General features: G+C 33.4%; 4 protein-coding genes and 2 non-coding genes across 9 annotated transcripts; 4 read left to right on the top strand and 2 right to left on the bottom strand.

The window, feature by feature from the left end:
- Positions 1-54: 54 nt before the first annotated feature.
- Positions 55-2,213, bottom strand: ugt-44 (glucuronosyltransferase). The gene is made up of 4 exons (NM_069532.5): positions 1,976-2,213; positions 1,664-1,889; positions 1,031-1,610; positions 55-830 (listed from the first exon to the last, which is right to left on the bottom strand). Exons 1-4 carry the CDS (start codon positions 2,144-2,146, stop codon positions 179-181), a joined length of 1,629 nt encoding a protein of 542 aa, NP_501933.1. The 5' UTR covers positions 2,147-2,213; the 3' UTR covers positions 55-178.
- Positions 2,214-4,656: 2,443 nt separating this feature from the next.
- On the bottom strand, positions 4,657-7,366 carry ugt-43 (glucuronosyltransferase). 2 transcript variants are annotated; one of them, NM_001268558.2, is made up of 6 exons: positions 7,122-7,366; positions 6,532-6,629; positions 6,330-6,460; positions 5,795-6,285; positions 5,630-5,721; positions 4,657-5,350 (listed from the first exon to the last, which is right to left on the bottom strand). In NM_001268558.2, the coding sequence occupies exons 1-6, from the start codon at positions 7,293-7,295 to the stop codon at positions 4,714-4,716; spliced, it is 1,623 nt and encodes a 540-aa protein (NP_001255487.1). In that variant the 5' UTR covers positions 7,296-7,366; the 3' UTR covers positions 4,657-4,713. The 2 variants fall into 2 exon arrangements, with proteins under 2 accessions (NP_001255487.1, NP_001255488.1); NM_001268559.3 differs by lacking the exon at positions 7,122-7,366 and adding an exon at positions 6,738-6,912 and having other exon boundaries at positions 4,694-5,350.
- A 104-nt stretch (positions 7,367-7,470) lies between these two features.
- Positions 7,471-7,568, top strand: F01D4.12. The gene has a single exon (NR_101952.1). It is a non-coding gene; the product is annotated as an Unclassified non-coding RNA F01D4.12 (non-coding RNA).
- Positions 7,569-10,086: 2,518 nt separating this feature from the next.
- On the top strand, positions 10,087-13,138 carry mec-3 (Mechanosensory protein 3; the record flags this gene model as incomplete). Of its 3 annotated transcripts, NM_001027940.5 has the most annotated exons (8): positions 10,087-10,265; positions 10,661-10,711; positions 10,853-10,968; positions 11,019-11,091; positions 11,393-11,644; positions 11,717-11,830; positions 11,874-12,087; positions 12,797-13,138. In NM_001027940.5, the coding sequence occupies 8 exons, from the start codon at positions 10,188-10,190 to the stop codon at positions 12,862-12,864; spliced, it is 966 nt and encodes a 321-aa protein (NP_001023111.1). The 3 variants fall into 3 exon arrangements, with proteins under 3 accessions (NP_001023111.1, NP_001343802.1, NP_001129852.1); NM_001356932.4 differs by lacking the exon at positions 10,661-10,711 and having other exon boundaries at positions 10,091-10,265; positions 12,797-13,096; NM_001136380.4 differs by lacking the exons at positions 10,087-10,265; positions 10,661-10,711 and having other exon boundaries at positions 12,797-12,864.
- A 1,578-nt stretch (positions 13,139-14,716) lies between these two features.
- Positions 14,717-17,636, top strand: srb-17 (Serpentine receptor class beta-17; the record flags this gene model as incomplete). The annotated part of the gene is made up of 9 exons (NM_069529.5): positions 14,717-14,748; positions 15,275-15,353; positions 15,598-15,735; positions 15,788-15,850; positions 16,123-16,341; positions 16,393-16,589; positions 16,632-16,830; positions 17,279-17,377; positions 17,457-17,636. 9 exons carry the CDS (start codon positions 14,717-14,719, stop codon positions 17,520-17,522), a joined length of 1,092 nt encoding a protein of 363 aa, NP_501930.4. The 3' UTR covers positions 17,523-17,636.
- Positions 17,637-18,209: 573 nt separating this feature from the next.
- Positions 18,210-18,230, top strand: 21ur-5938. Its single transcript, NR_056539.1, has one exon.
- Positions 18,231-18,291: the final 61 nt, after the last annotated feature.

The following is an 18,291-nucleotide window of genomic DNA, read 5'->3' as shown; positions in this document are numbered from 1 at the left end:
CGCATTTATTTTTTTTCCTGTAAAGGATGCAAATGCGAAACTACTAAAATGCGATAAATTATAATTAGTTTATTATTATGACAGTGTCAAATACCCATATAAAATACAACAAAAAACTACAAAAAACTACAAAAAACGTAGTATACGATTGAATGATCACACATAATTTTAGAACAAATTAATCAAACTTAAACTTGATCGAAACCAAATTAGTCAAGTTATGGGATGCTCTTAGAACCTTCGAAACGATCATGTACAAAGCAACCGAGAAAATTGAAAGGATTGCCATAAAATCGATATAGTAGAACTCGATGAAGCTCATTTCAGCTGCATATGAATCAAGTCCATGTGGTTTTCCAAATCTAGCAACAAAGTTGAAATATTTGATAAATATCTCCTTTGGTGACTCTGGCTGATTTCTCAACATTTGCGCCAATTTCTCAGCTTTCATGGAATAGCTCTTATCGTTCAGCATTTTTCTGATAGTTCCTCTGACTTTTTTAAAGTTAGTGAGATCGTATTTCGTGAGAACCAATGCAACTTCATGTCTCTCCAACATTCTTGCGTTTCTCGTTTGATCACCAAAAACTGGAACCATTATCGATGGTTTTCCACTGAATGCAACTTCATTTGTACTTCCCAATCCACCATGAGTAACAAAAAGAGTCAATCTTGGGTCGGCTAGAAGTGCAGTTTGTGGCATCCAATCAGTAAGCATCACATTATTGATTCGTTTATTATACTGTTTCACAATATCGACAGTTGTGTTCTCGTATTTCCAGATAAAAGTGGTGTCAGGCATACTCTCGAAGGTTTTGATGAGTGATTCTCTGAAATAAATAGAAAATTTAGAAGGGAGTTGAAAACTATTTCAACATTATTGACATCATGATTTTACGATTTTACGTCTTTCCAAAATAGTTAATAGGAGTCATGTCTTTGTCTTACAATTTCAAACCTTATCAAAAATTACCGTTTCGTCTCTAAATTAAAAGTGGGATGATAAAATTCTTGAATGAAAAAAACTTACTTCATGTCATCTGACATAAACATTGACTTTGCATTAGTACCAAATGAAATGAGAACATTTTTTTTGCGAAGTGACAAAACTCTATCGTACTCTTCAGGAAGACGTTCTTGTTTGACTGGCCCAGATGAGATTCCTCCAATTTCAATGAACTTTGATGTGCGGGGACTTGGAATATCCATTTGTGGATTACTGTTGACAAACATATATGCATTCTTTCTTGACAATTCTCTCCATCCTTTTCCATTCTTGTAGATTCCTTCAATTCCTGCCAATTCGTTCTCGTAGATTTTACTGTTAAAGTAATAATTGAAGTAAGATTCTACATAATTTTTGGCTCTTCCGATTAATGTCATTCTTTCAGATCCACTTGAAAATACAGCAGGCAGGTAGCTAGTAGAAATAGATGCTCCGTGTGCAATTTTTGAAACTTCTAGACCAAGATGGGAATCGGTGGAGATTGTTGTTTCAATTCCAAGATGATCAAAAAGAGCAAATCCACAAGTGTACAGAGGCTCTGAGATAGCTACATCAAAACGTTGATCGCGAAGGTAGTTGATGAGATCCTCATTTTGGAATACATCTAAAAATAACATGTTTTATTTACATTTAGGAATATTAAAAAATAAAACTCACTTTTACAGGAAGCTTTGCAAATGTTGGCTACCTTGGTTCCGAGTTTCAAAAATCCAATGATTCCCGAGTTCATAACCCACGTATTTTCGCGGCCTCCTCCAGCTCTGAACTGGGCATTTGCTTCAATGAGTTCCTCACTTTGTTCGACGAGAATTCGATTTTTTATTTTTCTAACAAGTGGAGTGGTATCCCGAAGTCCTTCGTCAAGAATCGGCAACAGAAGGGTCTACAAAAAAGAAAATTTAAGAAATTGTACATACAAGAATTTCTTATGTTGTAATATTCCTTAAAAAGTACAGTAACCCAACTCACCACATTATATCCTTCATCTTGCAATATATTAGCAATTGTTCCCATGAATTTAAGATGAGAATGTCCACTAATTGGCATAAAAACCAATACTTTTTTGGGTCGTTCAATACCATTGATAGTCTGTGAATAGTAGACAATGATGAGTAGCAGAGCATACCAAAATGTGCTCATTATGTATGTTTAGTTAGCAGAATGTTAGCTGTGTGTGTGCTGCTGGGTTATCAGTTCGGACAACGTGAATTTATATGGACGCCTCTGAAGCTTCGATGATTCAGGAGATGCACGTCACCGCAGATAACGTCATTGATAAAATATCTATTGATTTCGGGGTATTTTTCGGAACACCCCTCCGGTTTGGGAGGAGCTTACATTAGGTATATGGTAAGAGGTCTGGAGCCTTGAAGCCTGGAGCCTAGAATGTTGAGAAGCCAGACTAGACGGTCATGGGGAATGTAGATTAGTTTTTATCAGGAAGGTGCATATTTCGTTATTCCGGTTCTGTCCGGAAGGGAAATAGAAAGTGCAGTTGATTTGGAGGTTCGCTGTACGCAAAAACTTAACCCGGATTTTTAGTTTCATGAGTACTTTTTATTTGTAATTGCACAAATATTTCACGTGAGCTAACTCGAACCATTTATGATTTTTATCTATTGTACCACTGTACTGTACCTTGAAAGTTCCATTAGAACTGATTGCGTCAATGATTTTTTATTTTGAAAAAGGAGCATTATCGAAAATTAGATTGGTTCATTTCTAAAATAAAAAAATTCTCAAAAACCATAAATCATATTACGGTAATTTTTTATGCTCTTTCTAGAAAATGTATTCTTTCTTTTTACACAATTACATTAGCGGAAAGTGACAAACTTCCAAAGCTCTAACCTAAACTATGTATACATGTATATTCAGAAAATTCCTCCCGGAAAATGTTAATTTTCCCATTAAGAAGAAGAGTTGAAATAATTCTTGACATTTCATTTCTCATTTTCCCTGATTAAAATGCAACTTTTTTTCAAAAAAAATCATCTGCACTATTATCATTTTGTGTTCCATAAAATTATGTCAATCTTCGTCATCGCCTACGCTAGTGTCCATTTTCGTATTGTGGTCTCCTCCGATGAGCACAAATTACGATTAGGCGAAAAAGTGACGCGAGGTCATTTTATGTCTAAAACTCATTCACTTTTCATTACTTGCTCCTTTGGTTTACGTTCCCCAAAAAACCATTATGTCCTACTTCTGGTAGGCGAGAGAAGTGGGCGAGAAACATCCGTGAACATTTTAAACATTTTTGTTTACAACCACATGAAGGAAGCAATCAGTAAAACATTTTAATAATTTTCATTTTATCAGTTAAAAGTTAATTAAAAAAGGACGTAAGGAAGGAATGCGCTAAATCTTTGAGATATGAATAATTGGACATGTGGTCGTCGCGGAGTACCAGCCAAAAGTAGATGTGTTTTCATTTTCTTTTTATTCTTAAAATTTTCATCGGACACTTTAAGTCAGAATTCAACAACAGTTGTTTTAAAAACTGTTCAAAAAATGCAAAATCGAATATTTACCGGTTGTTCATGATTTTGCAAAATATGTGTCATTTTTGGTTTGTAAACGATCGAAAAAAGTAAAGTAGAAAGAAGAAGAAGTAAAGAAGAAGAAAGTAAGAAAGAAGAAAGAAAGAAGAAGAAAGAAGAAGTAAACGAAACGAATGTTTTTATGATATTATTGCACCGTATATTTTACTTCCTTCTATTGCTGAAAAAAATTAAACATCGAATACTCGTCGAACAAAAGTGAGACAGCTTCATGAAAAGGTAGGTTCAAGGACGAAAGAGCCAGGCGTCGCTTGCAGGTAGTTCTATTTTGCAAGTAGTTTCAAAAACAAGTTTTCGTCGATTTTTGTCTCGAAATGAACTTGCAATTTGAAAACTACAGTACATTTTGTTTGCCCTTTTACTGCAAGAAAATCATACAACTCGACTTTTTTTAGATAAAACTTCCGTGACCCATTAAGTTCTTTTTTTGAAATTGATTGGCTGAGCCTGTTGAGCAAAACTCAGAACACTGTAATTCAATACACTTGGTGATTGTCTTTTTTTTTATCATCATGGATTTGAAAAACAATTTCCACTGTTTCATGAATGATTTTTTTTTTAAAGTTAAATTTATAAATTAGATACGAATTAAAAGGAAACTCGTAAAATTGTAAAAATCCTATGCATAAATTGACCGAATTTTTCAGCTAACCGCACCATCAAGTATTTAGCAATTCAGTTTAGATTTTTCTCGTTCCCCAAACGCTTCCAATATTTCTCTGACCAAAAATAATTGAAAATCTACCGTACTTTCCCAGTCAACAATTTTGGTGTGAATGACACTTTCTCGCAATCTTATGATTTCATAAGTTCATTTTCGTATCAGCTTTTTTTGAAGTGTTGACTTTTTGTCTATTTTCCAGAGTGATTTGCGAATTGGAAGTCACACATTTTTTTCAAAAACAAAAATTGTCTAATCTACCGTAATTTCCAAGGTCAGAGCACACCCAACGTGCAAATTTGGAAACTTCTTTTTCAGTTGAGCACAGTTTCAAAGATCGGTGTACTTGAGAATTGTGCTCTGACAACTTTCAAAACCATATAACCTGCGCAGTTTCAAATGAACAATATCAGAAGAATGATGAATGATGGACGATGTATGAGATTTTAATTCAAAAACTTCTTCAAATAACTATATTAAATTCATTCGGCCTTTTCTTTTCTTAAATAACAAAAGTATGAATATACATGGGACACAAGAAACTTTGCAAAATAGGCCACAATAAGTAAGAAGGCAATAAGATCCAAGTAATAATATGCGATAAAATCTACATTTATGGAGTTTGAATCAATTCCAGTTGGTTTTCCGAATCTCGCCACAAAGTTGAAATATTTCAGGAAAACTTGTTTTGGTGATTCGGGGTGATTTCTCAAAAGCGTTGCCAATTGTTGTGCTCTTTCAGCGTAAGATGGATCATTCAAAACTGATAAAATTGTTTCTATAACAATTTCCGGATATTCTAGATTCTCTTTCCGTAACATCAAAACGCCTCCATGTCTCTCTAACATTCTCGAATTTCTTGTTTGATCTCCAAAAACTGGTACCATAACTGCAGGTTTTCCACTGAATGCAATTTCATTTGTACTTGCCATACCCCCATGAGTAACAAAAAGATCTAATCGAGGATCAGCTAAAAGTGCCTGCTGTGGCATCCAATCAACTTGTACTATGTTTTTGATTGTTGGGTCAAACTCTTTCACAATGTCGATAGAAGAGTTTTCGTATTTCCATATAAAAGTGATATCAGGCATCATTCCGAGAGCAATGATAAGAGAACGCCTGGAAAAAAGTAAAAGAGGATTACGGTATCAATTCATTATGAAATGACCTATAACATGAATCATTTAAAAATTATCGCTGGGTATATTGTAGCTCATTTCAATCTTAAATTCTTTCTGAAGCAAATATACAGTTAGTTTGCAATGTGTGCACACACAACGCGACTCGGAAACAGTTGTATTCGTGATGCACCGTCATGAGTCCATTATGCTCACTGAGGAATTATGCGCAAATTTCCATTCAACTTCGTAGTATTTTTAATCATGAGTTTTTGCTAACCTCATATGATCAGGCATGAAAATTGACTTTGCGTTGGATCCAAAAGAAATGAGAACTGTGCGATTCCGAAGATTCAATATGTGATCATAAGACTGAATATTGTATACATTAATATTTTAGAACAATTCTTACTTTGTCAGAATTCTCTTTAAAAAGTCACCTCACCTCTGGCAACACCTCGTCATGCTTCTTCTCATCTGCTGCTATTCCACCAATTTCAATAAATTTCGAAGGTCTTGGATATGGAAAATCAAGGATTGGATTACTATTAGTGAACATGTATGCAGGTAATCTCATTAATTCTTCCCATGTACTTTTTCCTTTGTATACTCCTTTCATTGCATCTATTTCCTTGTTATGAATCAATCGAGCAAATTTTCGATTCAAATAAGTTTCATAGAGACTTCTTGTTCTTTCCACAAAACTCATGTGATCAGAACTTTCTGAAAATGCAGCAGGAAGATAACTTGAAGTCACTGGAAATCCATGAGCAATTTTAGGACCTTCCAGTCCAATATGAGAGTCAACGGAGATAATTTTATCGATTCCCAGATGATCAAAAAGGGCGAAACCGCAAACAAAAAACGGCTCAGACATTCCCATTTCATACTTTTCAGCTTTCAGTCTATCCAAAAGTCCCGGCATGTGGAAAATATCTGCAAATTTCGAATTAAAGTGAATACGTTTAAAATGTTATTACTGTCACAAATGTTAGAATATAAATCGGATAAAAGATGACTGATTCCATCAAATCCGTAGATTCCAGATCCCATCGTCCATGTCTGTCGCCGTGATGCCATTCCACCCATTTTAATGATTGTTCGCATAACTCTGAATTTATAATAATTTTTTTAAAGTCAGTGTAGTCTCCCTTGTAGACCATATTTACTTTGAAAACCTACCCCGGATGAATATCCAGATTTATTCTATGCTTGATCTTCTTCACAATTGGGATGTTTGTGTTATTCAGCGTTATGTCAATGAGTGGTAAGAGAAGAGTCTGAAAAGATTTTAAAAGTTGAGTTCATTTTTTCAAACTTCTTCAATTATTATTTATGCAGTTTTCTCTACCAGCTGATTAACTCATTTTAAGCTCGTTCCTACTTACGACATTATATCCTTCGTCTTGAAGTATATTTGCAACGGTGCTTAAAAATTTCACATGAGAATATCCGCTAACTGGTAGGAAAATCAGAACCTTCTTTCCCTGGATATCAGAATCCTGAGAATCACAAAAAACTCGAACAGTTAGAAATAAAAATAAATAATAGATATAATTCATAGTGTGGGTGGTCATGAAAATTCAACCTAATTTTATTATGTGTGTGTGTAATCTGGGAGGAGTCTGTCAAAGACATTGAATTGATCTCAAATTGAGAGAACTGTTTTTTTTTGCAAAATTGAACCTCAATATATGCATCAAAACTTCATAGAAAAAATACTTTTTTTTTAAACCAATACGTATAAAACTGAAACTAATAATTACACTTACCACATTATATCCTTCTTCTTGTAAAATATTTGACGTAGTGCTCATAAACTTTAAATGAGAATGACCGGTAACTGGAAGATAAACCAGAACTTTCTTCCCTTTAATATTATTAGACACAGAAAAACAGAAGCTTGCAAGAATAAGGAGCAGGAATGAACAAATTGTGAAATTCATTTTTGATTGAATCTACTAAAATTAAAGTCGTTGCATGTATCTTTATACAGTTTCTATTATCTGAAGTTTGTAGTCCGTCTGATAATGGGACTTTTATTTCACTTTTTACCCCACATTTTGCTTTTTTTTTTAGACAGATACTACTGATAATAATTCTCGCCCCATAACCAACATTAGTTTCATTGTTCTTCAAGAACCAATAAAATAGCAGCTGTTATGTAATAATGTATTCACAGACAACTGATGGCTAGTGTTGTATGTGCACGTCAACTGCCATGTAGGTACTGAACATATAATGGTGTCGAGGTCGTCAATCTGAATTTCCAATGAGAATGTATTCGAGAACGATGCAACAAATTGGCCCGTTTATGGTGGTGTCAGATTTTTAATTTTATTTTCTTCATTTTTTCATGTGTTTTATGTCTATTATCAAACAGTAGCTTTTTGGCTCTTATCAGTCAAGCAAAAATATAATTATTTTTTGTTAAACCGTAGATTGTAGTTATCTTATTTGAAATCACATGGTTTTTTGTGTCAGTAGGAATAGTTTTCAAATTGTTTTGTGACAACGAGGAATGAAAAAAGAAGAAATTACATAAATAAGATTTAAATCTCAATCTAAAAACATTTTTAGAACTTTTTCAAAGATATGTTGAATTCTGGCAACTTTAGGTAGTTTTAAATTTTCCACGAAATTTCAAATCAAATGTTAACCAGTTGGTAATATTTGATCTAAAGTTCATACTAATCTGTAATTTTTTGGTGTAATGCAAAATATTAGAATTTTAAAATTTTGAAATCAATTGTTAGAAAGCGTCTCCCTGTTTTGCATATTTTTGTCGTTTATTTTGTTGTTTGTAGATTTGGGTAGATCTTCAGTTTATATGATCTTCGATTGTGCTATTTTCGGATTTTTATGGATAAAAATTACATCTTAAAACTCTCGGAATAAACTATCAAAATGAGGAGCGATGTGTTTTTTTTTAATTTTGCCCTGCAGGTACCCGGAGTAGTTGGCGAAGATAGAAATGGTGTTATCTTATATAAATTCAGACTTTCTCTGTTAAAATTTTAACCACCAAAAAATATAGAATTTATAAAAAGTTTCATTTTGAAATTTTATCTTTTGGGGCCATTTCACTACCTTATCAGGAAGAAATGTGTTTCATCAGAAATTGAATTTTTCATCTTTTCAGAAAGTGTACCTAATACCGTATCATGCTCATATTCACGTGAATAAGGCTTCTGCCCAGTTCTGTGATTCAAGGAAAACTACGAAAAATGATCTCATTTTCTTTGATTTATCACCGAGCTGGTGTGTCATCACACACAGTCTGTTTCTTGATAAAAACGCGCAGAAGTTAGAGCATTCATTGTGATTTTGGGTCTTTAATTTCTGTAAAACAAATAAAGTGACAAGTTTATCATCTGCCTATTTTATCAGTTATATGCATGGTTAGTTGCAAATAAGGGAGTAGAAATTGACTAAAACTCAAAATGAGCACTGAAACGAGGGGTTTTGTTAGTTGCGAAATAACAATTAATACAATCTGGTTGATTACTTTGTAAAAGGATAATAAAATATGCAAAACTTGGCGTATTCTGAGATTTCATTCCTAAAGACATTTATCAAAACAAATGTTTTCTGCAATTTTCTAAATTCTTGGAATTCTGCCCAGCAGCCTCTAATATCGCGTTTTACTTAGAAAATGACTTTTGGTTTCATTTTCTCATTTTCTGGCTTCTATTTTTCACAAATGCAAATATTTACATTTAAATTAGTACTTTCATTTCTACAAAGATCAAATTTAACATTATTGACAGGTTTACTGTTATCTTGTGACAGTTCCGTACTGTCAATCAAAACGAAAATTAAAACTCATGAAATATCAATGAACATAAATTGAAAAAAAAACCCAGTTGAAAGGAGAAAATAAGCGAAACACACCAACAACTGAGTAGTTACGCTCACAATTTGGAAATGATTTTGAAAACTCTCTGGACTGCATTTCAATTTTTAACAAACAATGAATACATACTGATAGTTTTTGTACTTCTCGGCATTCAGAGGCAACTTCCTGCCAACAACCTGGCAACTTATTTAGTGCCACTAAAATAAGTTGCCAAATTGTTGGCAGGAAGTTGCCTCCAAATGCCGAGTTGGAGCAAATGATTCGATATGATTTTAAGGATACCTACGCATGCCTCCTGCCAAGACACGCACCCACCTACTGAAATGTCGCGGAATTTTACCTCCCAAACTATAGATTGGGTGAAACTTCACTGTAAAAGCTTTTTTTAAGTAGTAGGCTGGCAGTAATGAAGACGTCCATACCATAATTTTTAATGTTGTATAGAAAATCTGAATTCTCAAGTATAACATTTTCCAATAATTAGCATAGTCAGAAACTCTCCACCGCCGTTCCGTTCCTTTTTTTTGTAACTATGGAGTAATAGAACAAGATTATTCAAATTCAAATTTTTATAAAACTTTACAACGTCCTTTCCATATATTCTTCACACAACATTTGAAAAAACAACAAATTCATTCGAAATGCATTGCCCATAATGAATCGACCGAAAAACACAAGTGACCGTCAGGAGATCGATAGAGAGAGCCCGTTCCAACTAGACAACTTTTTAGTGCTTATCCTTACACACACTTTCTAGCTTCATAAGAAATGCATCTATTATCGTCACCATTTGGAGACACCAGTTTTAGCGCACATTAATAATCGATCAGGGTCTAGAGACTCCTGTTGGATTGGCATGCCACGCCTACATGACATCTGGCTCTTGACGGGTGATTTGTTACAGTGAGTAGCCACAATTTCGCGCATTTTCTTCTAAATTTCACTGTTATTTGTTCTTCTGATTTATTTCATTTGAACTATGGAAATGTTAGAGTCAAAGCCTCTCAGTGCGATTAGTATGGTTATTGATTCAATTGGAGTTGATCATGAAAATCAGGTGAGTAATTAAACTTGAGCAGTTGTGAATTTCATCAGAAAACAATTTTTCTTTAAAAAAATTTAAAAGTAACAATTTGAGAGTCAGAAAAATGAAATTAACATCAATCGAAAACTTACATTGCATTTGCTTGAAAGTTTTTACAAAGACTTCTGCGTGTCAAGAAATTCCAATTTGAAATTTATACAAAATCCGCACGAGGGAAAATTTCTGTTCGACTTTCAGAGAGTCAAGTAAAATTACCGCATCTTCTAAAAATTCTGAAAGTTAGATTCTGAAAGTCAATCGTGTAAACTTTTGGTTGGTATTCATTCTATTTTCCAATCTCATTTTATCGATACGATCTCTAGTGAAACTTGTGTCTAACATTCTATAATTTTTTTAAATATTTCTAGAACAAATGTAATTGCTGCAATGAGCAAATTTATGATCGTTATATTTATCGAGTAAGTTTGCTGATGTTTGTGGATTTTTCAAACTTTCTTTGCTTTGCTTCTGTAAACAGTCTGCTCAAAATCTTGAATATTTTTCTTTTGCTTCTATAGTTCGAACAACATTTCAAGATTTCAGCCATCATTTATTTTCAGATGGACAATCGATCGTATCACGAAAATTGTGTCAAATGTACAATATGTGAGTCTCCTCTGGCCGAAAAGTGTTTTTGGAAAAATGGGAGAATTTATTGTAGTCAACATTATTATAAGTAAGCTTTAGCAAAATATTCTTGGAATTAATAAAAATACATTATTTCAGGGATCACAGTATTCATCGGTGTGCGGGTTGCAAGAAAGGAGTGTCACCGACAGATATGGTATATAAACTGAAGGTATTAAATTGGGTCAGAATGTTTAAGAAAACATTAAACTTTGAGCGAACCTATACAAAAAGTTGTCAACTTTTTATCAATTAAATTTTTGACTACTTTTGTATAAACAGTAGGAATGCCCGAAAGATTTCAAAAAGCCTACAATTTCAAATTAAAAAAAAAACCAAAGCTTTGACTAATAGTTTTGAAAGATGTAATCATTTTTTACGCTTTGCTCTTTGCTCTGACGGGATCCTGCTAGACGCACAAGCATAGAGCTTGGGGCTTTGATCGGTAAAGTTTGACTCAAAGAACTTTACAGGCTGGGCTCGTGTTCCATGTGGAATGTCATTGTTGCTCTTTGTGTGGACGGCATTTATCACCGGGGGAACAAATTCTTGTTGACGATACAATGATGACCGTATCCTGTATGTCACATTATCCTCCTCAAATGGATGACAACGCACCTGGAGCAATAGGATCTGCAGTTGATATACCATCTTGTTCGACAGAAAATCCAATTGCCCCATATCCAATTGATGAATCTTTTTCATCAGCTTTCCAAGTTAAAAAGGTATACTTTATTTTTCGTTGAAAGTTTAAAGGGATTAAATACCGAATAATGTACTGCATATTTAATTTTTAGGAGGTTGACGCTTATGGATACAACTTTGAGCATTATAGCTTTTCCGATTTCTGTGATGATGATTCACGAATGCTAAAAAGACGCGGACCTAGAACGACAATCAAACAAAATCAGGTATACAATGTAAGAAAGCGGAAATTTTCATAATGATTTTCAGTTGGACGTGCTGAATGAAATGTTCTCGAATACACCAAAGCCGTCGAAACATGCTCGAGCCAAATTGGCATTGGAGACCGGTTTAAGCATGAGAGTAATTCAGGTTTGGTTCCAAAACCGGAGAAGTAAGGAACGGAGGCTCAAACATTTGTGCAATTACTTGAGACATTATGAGCAACGTGGGCTCATTCCTCCGCCAATTCATTTTAGAAATGGTTAGTTTAAAGATTCAATCTGGAAAACGCAGTAATAGCTCTGAAATTTCAAAAAATAGATAGTGACTAGTAAACATTTTAACAAGTTGTTTTGTTGCATAAACATTAAGTTTGACACTAAAACTTTTCAAATCGGACTTTGTTCATAACTCAGATCCGAAATCTCTAAGCAAATAATTTATATAGATGAAAAAAAACTACCTTCTTTCGTGGCGATAAGTGCCTGTTTCGTGCCTACACATATGCCTACCTACTGTCTTAAAGCATGCGTAAATCTATTCCGTTCACTGAAATTCCGGCTATAACTGAAAACTCCATTAAAACTCCATAAAACAGGCAATAGATAGGCGCTTAGGCAGGGAAACATGTCTCACGTTTCTCTAATTTTCTGTATTTAAAGTTTCTCAATCATTCATTTTTGATTGTTCAAATCTATTTTCATAGAATTTTTTCTTCGAATTTCATGATGTTTAATTATTGAGTAGTTTCCCTATAATTATATATAACGCGTTTCCAATTATTGTCTGTTGTCTTGTTCGAAAATCTAAGCAACACTGATGTGGCAGTACACCAGAATACGCACAGAAAGCAAAAATCCAGAAAAGTTTGAGTTGCCACGTCATAAATCACAAACCAAATGGCTTGGCTCTTTCGAACTTTTTGCTGCTCTTGCATTCTTGTTTTTTTTTATTCTCTTTTTTCATTTCAGAAGAAATGGACACAACTGACTTCAACGCGTTTTGCGGAAATTTCGAAGAGGAAGATGATGAAGATTGATGAAGATTTTTTTAATTTTTAAAACAATATATTCCATTTATATATATATATTTCATAATGTATTTTCCTTCCCAAATCTTGAATTTCATTACATGTTTGCCAAAACTTGTGTTCTGAACTTGTTCAAATATTCACGTTTGCGCGAATAAGTAATTGAATGTCAGTCGATAATCTGATCTCAATGATTCCATTTTTAATTGTCCATGAATCATAAAATCACGAAATCTTAAAAATTCTCACACTTTGTCTCGATTCAAAAATAATCCTAAATGCTACGTTTTTGTGTTGGGTTTGTTGGTTTAAAAACGAGAAAATTTTCAATTATTCCGTCACCTTGATTGAAATAAGATTTGTTTTCCTCGTAAAAGAAAACGGTTCAACTAGCTGGTTTTCAAAAGATTTTCGAACCCTTGTAAAAGACTTATGTAACTCTATAATTAATGTTTCCGTCAAAGAATTGTGTAAATTGTATAAAAATAGTTTTAAAAATTAATGGAGGAAACTTCTTGAAAATTCAGCATTAAAATATAGTAGGTGTGTTTTTTTGTCAACGCCTTCGTGATACCTATTCCAATAACTAAATAGGTTTTTGCTACGGGTTGTAGTTCCTCGGAAAAAGAAACAATTTAATTTACTGAGCTAAGTGAACTATTTCCTCGCAACTTCCACACTTTTTCTTTCCTTCCCCAGAACGAGAAAATATTAGTTTTACCTGTAATTACTAGCTTATTTTCCAACATCTAAAACCAGCCCCCTTGAAGTACAATTAGCCAATGACGCACACGTTTGAGACTTTCAGATCAAAGGAGTTCTTCATGAAAACTTTGAAATATTTTCCCGTGGTCTTTGTCCCTGAATGTTGAAAAAAGTGGGAATTTCAGAACCTCGAGACTTGAGTTTTTAATTATACTGCTTTCTAACCCATTCATGTTTGGGAGAACGATAAAGCTATGAATTATGATCGTAGTTTTTTTTCACTATTTTTTTTGTTTGTTGGCTTTTTTTTCAAAATTTCAATGATTTGTTTTCGCATTGACTTAATCAACTTTCCAAAACATTTTTATTAACTTTGTTTAGATTTATTACTTAAGTTTCTGATTCGGTTTGAAGCATTGAACATTCATGTTTATGAAAAGTGCGCTACATAGTTTAAAAAGCTAAACGTATTTTATAAGTTCGGATAATTACTACGGTAGTCCTTGCATCCATGTCTCTCCTCAAAAGCAAATTCGATTGTTTCAGAATGAGTATCCAACCGCACAAAAACCATGTGGTTTTTTTTGATAATCTGTTGTTGATAAATCATCAGAAGTTAATTTTTAAAGCTCAAAATAGATACAAACTCGTGGAATGTTTTGATACTTTTGGTGACCTAATGAGCAACCTATAGCATGTGCAGCTGATTTAAAAGCGTAGTGTTGATGTAGTGTCGATGACATGTTATGGGTAAATTCATCAAAATATATGTACTTTAGTAAGCTAAATTTCCTGATAATTATCGTTGAGCTAAAGACGTGACGATTTTTAAAAACTAATGTGCACTTACTGTTCATTTGATCATAGAGTTTCTAGATTACAACGAGTTTGAAGAAAAGTGTTAGAAGACTAACATTTGATTAAGCTTGGTTTAAATCGCTAGGGTAGTCATTTTTTCTTGCATCCTAGTACAAGTTTTTTGACTTCTCACTGTTCAAACGACTATCTTTTAAGTTATTCTGAAGCACTTTGAACTTCAAAAAACAAACCACCTTCCCCATCCTCGCACATTTTCTAAACATTTCGTATTTTTCAATTAAATAATCTTGACAATTCTTTCCTGTAGATCATTTCCATCTTGCTCTTAACAATCCAAATGCCCAAAACGAAACTAGCTTCGTCAGTAGAGTAAGTTTTAAGAACAACAGAAAGCGAGCGCATGCTCAAGCTAATTTATGCAAAAACGTCTTCCTGTGTATTTTTTTCTTCGTTTTTCCTCCAAAAAAATAAACAGAGACATAATAAGATGTTAATTCGGAAGACGAATCTGGTGTAGATGCTAAAATAATTTTTTAGTCTTCGGCTTGCATGGCCACCAGGGTTTTGGACTTTTGTTGAGAATTCGACTTAAAATAGTTATTCTAAAATGTGAGAGTTAGGACAGGTGATATGTCTTTGTCTCACAAGTATAGAATAAACACTTGAAGCAAGAGTTTAAAATTAAATACTTCAAGTCATAATGTTTGCTGTTCTTATTTACAAAACAATATTCCAAAGTCGAATAAAATTTGGTTACCAATTTGAAAATGCACTTTGTTTTATAGTCATCCAATGTCAAGTTGCACGAAAATTTTCTGGCTCTTGTTGAGCTCTCTGGGCTCATTTGTCTGACAACCAGAAGTGTAATTGAATTTCAAATTTCTTCATTTTTCAGACTTTCATTCGAAGAGCCTGAACTATTTGTCCACATGTACGATTTTGCTGTGGAAATCACCGATGAATTTTGTCAAATTGTAATGTTGTCTTATATTGCAAACTAAAACTTTAGAAATTTGAAAGATAGTTATAACTTATCATAATTGTTTTGCAATTTTCATAGTTTCATAGTTACAAACCAAATAAAAATAGATCTGAAATTTGGCTTGATCTAGTATATAAAACTTAACTTAGTAAGACTAGTTAGTAAAATAAAATTTAGTTCCAAATTTGAAATCTGAGATTTATCAAAACAGAACTGCAATAAAATTCGATTTTCAGGCTTTTCCTGGAGCATTTCATCCAGCTTTCCTGCTAGTAAAACTGTATCATATTCTACTTTCTGTAATATCAATGGGTTCGATAATTTATTTTTTCCTCAACTACAGTAATCTTTTGGCGTTTCACTTCAATATCAAGGTAACTGAAACTTTTGATAAAAACGCATCTGAATTAGGTATTTGTTTTCCAGATTCTATTTTTCTTTCAATTCTGTTCATGCTTTCTTCAATCAGCCACTCTAGCCATATCTCAGGTGAGCTCCAATCCCAGGTGAAAATCTGATAGGAAGTGGCTTTCGAAGGAAAGAAAAAATCGTGTATTTTCGAAGATGCAATAATTTTAGGTTTTTCACAACCAAAAATGACATTTTCAAAGGGAGAAAAACGTGGTCTAGGGAAATTTTGAAAATGAAAGCATTGCTTCACCAATTGATGAATCATATGTGTATCGTTCTATTCGTTAAAGTTCATATGATGTTCTTCCTACAGAAAATGAATTGATAAATTTCATACAACTTTACTTCAGACGCATCACCTAGTTCTTGCTCTTATCGCCAATGGACCTTGTGACGTCATTCTTGCTCCGGCTCTTTTTGCGTTGTTCAATCTTCCTTTAATCTTTTCAATGCTTTGCATGGAGTTCTCACAAGTTTTGATGGTTATTGAAAGAACGTTGGCAAGCTGTCTGTTCGTATGTTATGAGAAAACTACAAAAACAATCGGATTTGTACTCACATCTTTTGCGGTAAGACTTTGCTGAATAGAAGGAAAACTGTAAATTTTCTTTTAATTAAAGGTAATCGTTCCGGGATTAACATGCCTTTATATGTATTATGATGATAAATTCAACTATCCACAAATGAGTGCAATGGCAACTTCACCGTCCAGTAAATTGAGAATAAATTACATTTTTATCACTATAAATGTGTTGAATGTTCTGACATTGATGCATTCAATCGGGTTGTATCGTCATAATAAACAAAAGATAAACATGTAAGTAGTGGAGCAGAAATTTATATTCAAAAAATATTTCAGGGTGAAAGGCCGTGATCATTTTATTCTTTCATCTCGTTTTCAAATGAACGAAAATGTCAGTTCATCAAAGCTTTTGTGGCGGCTTTCGTGTGCCCAACTGATTATTTTCTTGCTTTATGGATGTGCAATGTACAGTTTGAGAATCTTTTTACCAGGAGAAAGAAGTGCAGTTTGGCAAGCGGTCACTGAATTTTGTTATGTAAGTGTCTGTACACTATGTGCACTAAATTTTCAAAGTTTCTGGAAAAAATATTTCCAAGTTTGAGATACCTGGCATGTTTCTCTAGCTTTTTGCCCAAGTATGACCCAAAAAAATCCAACTTGGATCAAAAGTTGGCAAAACTCAAATTTTCCATCATTTTAATATTGTTCAACAATTGAGAAAAATTTAGTTTAGGCGGCGCAGCAGTTTAACCCAAGTTTAACTGAACTATTGTCAATCTTTTACCCAAGTTTAAAACGACATGAGAATAGTATGAGCCAAAGTTTGACAAGGGCTTGATCAAACTTGGGTTAAACGGGTGAATCTTGAACCAAGCCTTTCTAAAGTCTTGCACAAATTTTGTCCAAGTAAATATTTTTGTAACAAGCCTGATCAAGAATCTAGCGCCGTGTGAATGTTCTAGATCTTAATCATAATATTTTAGACTCCGCCACTCTACTGTGCCATTATGCCACTTATCTGCATAGTGTGTGCTCAAAACTCATTGAAGCAACGCAACTCCAAAGTTCAATCATTGATTACAGTAAATGAGAATTTCTATTTGGTTTCCAAAATTTCGTGACCAAAAAGAATAACTATCATATACGCCATTAAAATTTCAGCTCCGGTCTGTGGGACAAGAGGGATGGGATAATTATCAAGGGATGCTGCAAAAGCAATGGGAATGAAGAGAATCCGATCAACCCTTGAAGTCAATCAAGACTAAAAGTCTCATTTTCGACCATTTTTCAAAATTTCAAATCAGACAATGTTTTCTTTTTTACGATAATTTCAAATACATATATAATTTTCTTAAACTAGTTTCAACTGTGAGCAAAGCTACGGCGTGTTGAAATTTTAGTGGAAAGGTTAATTGTTTTCTGCTTAAAACTTGGGTTCGATCGCTCGAAGTCGGTTTTTTTTCCTTTTTTCCAAAACATACTATATTATAAAAATAAGTGGGCACCTAATAGTTTAAAAAGTAAAAAAAAAGATTTTTTACCGGAATTTTAAACAGACTGAATAAAACAATCTAGCTAAAATTAATGTCTGTTTCAAATTTTCTTCAAATAATGCAAAATTATTTCATCAGAGAGGCTAGCCTTTCCAATAATTTAAAAACAAAATAAAATTCAGGTGTTAACGCTATTGTTAAAAAACGTGCTTAAAAATCATAAATTATCAAGAACTATAAAAAAAGTTTCGCTAATCCACCTTTGTCACAGTTAGTTGGCGGTTTGTGCATCGTTCGTCCATAATGTTACGAGGTACCCCGATTAAGTGTTTAACCGTTTACTTATTTCAAACATACAACAGAAATTTCAAAGATCAGTTTCATAATCATCAGATAAAGAGAAAAAAATCCATTTTGTCATTCCTAATCTAAATTCAAGCCATTGGTTAAAAATAGACTTTTCTGTTATCTTGACACAAATTCCTAGACTTGAAATCTTCATG

Source organism: Caenorhabditis elegans, chromosome IV (genome assembly GCF_000002985.6).
Source record: "Caenorhabditis elegans chromosome IV".
In the NCBI taxonomy this organism is placed as follows: Eukaryota; Metazoa; Nematoda; class Chromadorea; order Rhabditida; family Rhabditidae; genus Caenorhabditis; species Caenorhabditis elegans.
This window is presented reverse-complemented; position numbering and strand designations above follow the sequence as displayed.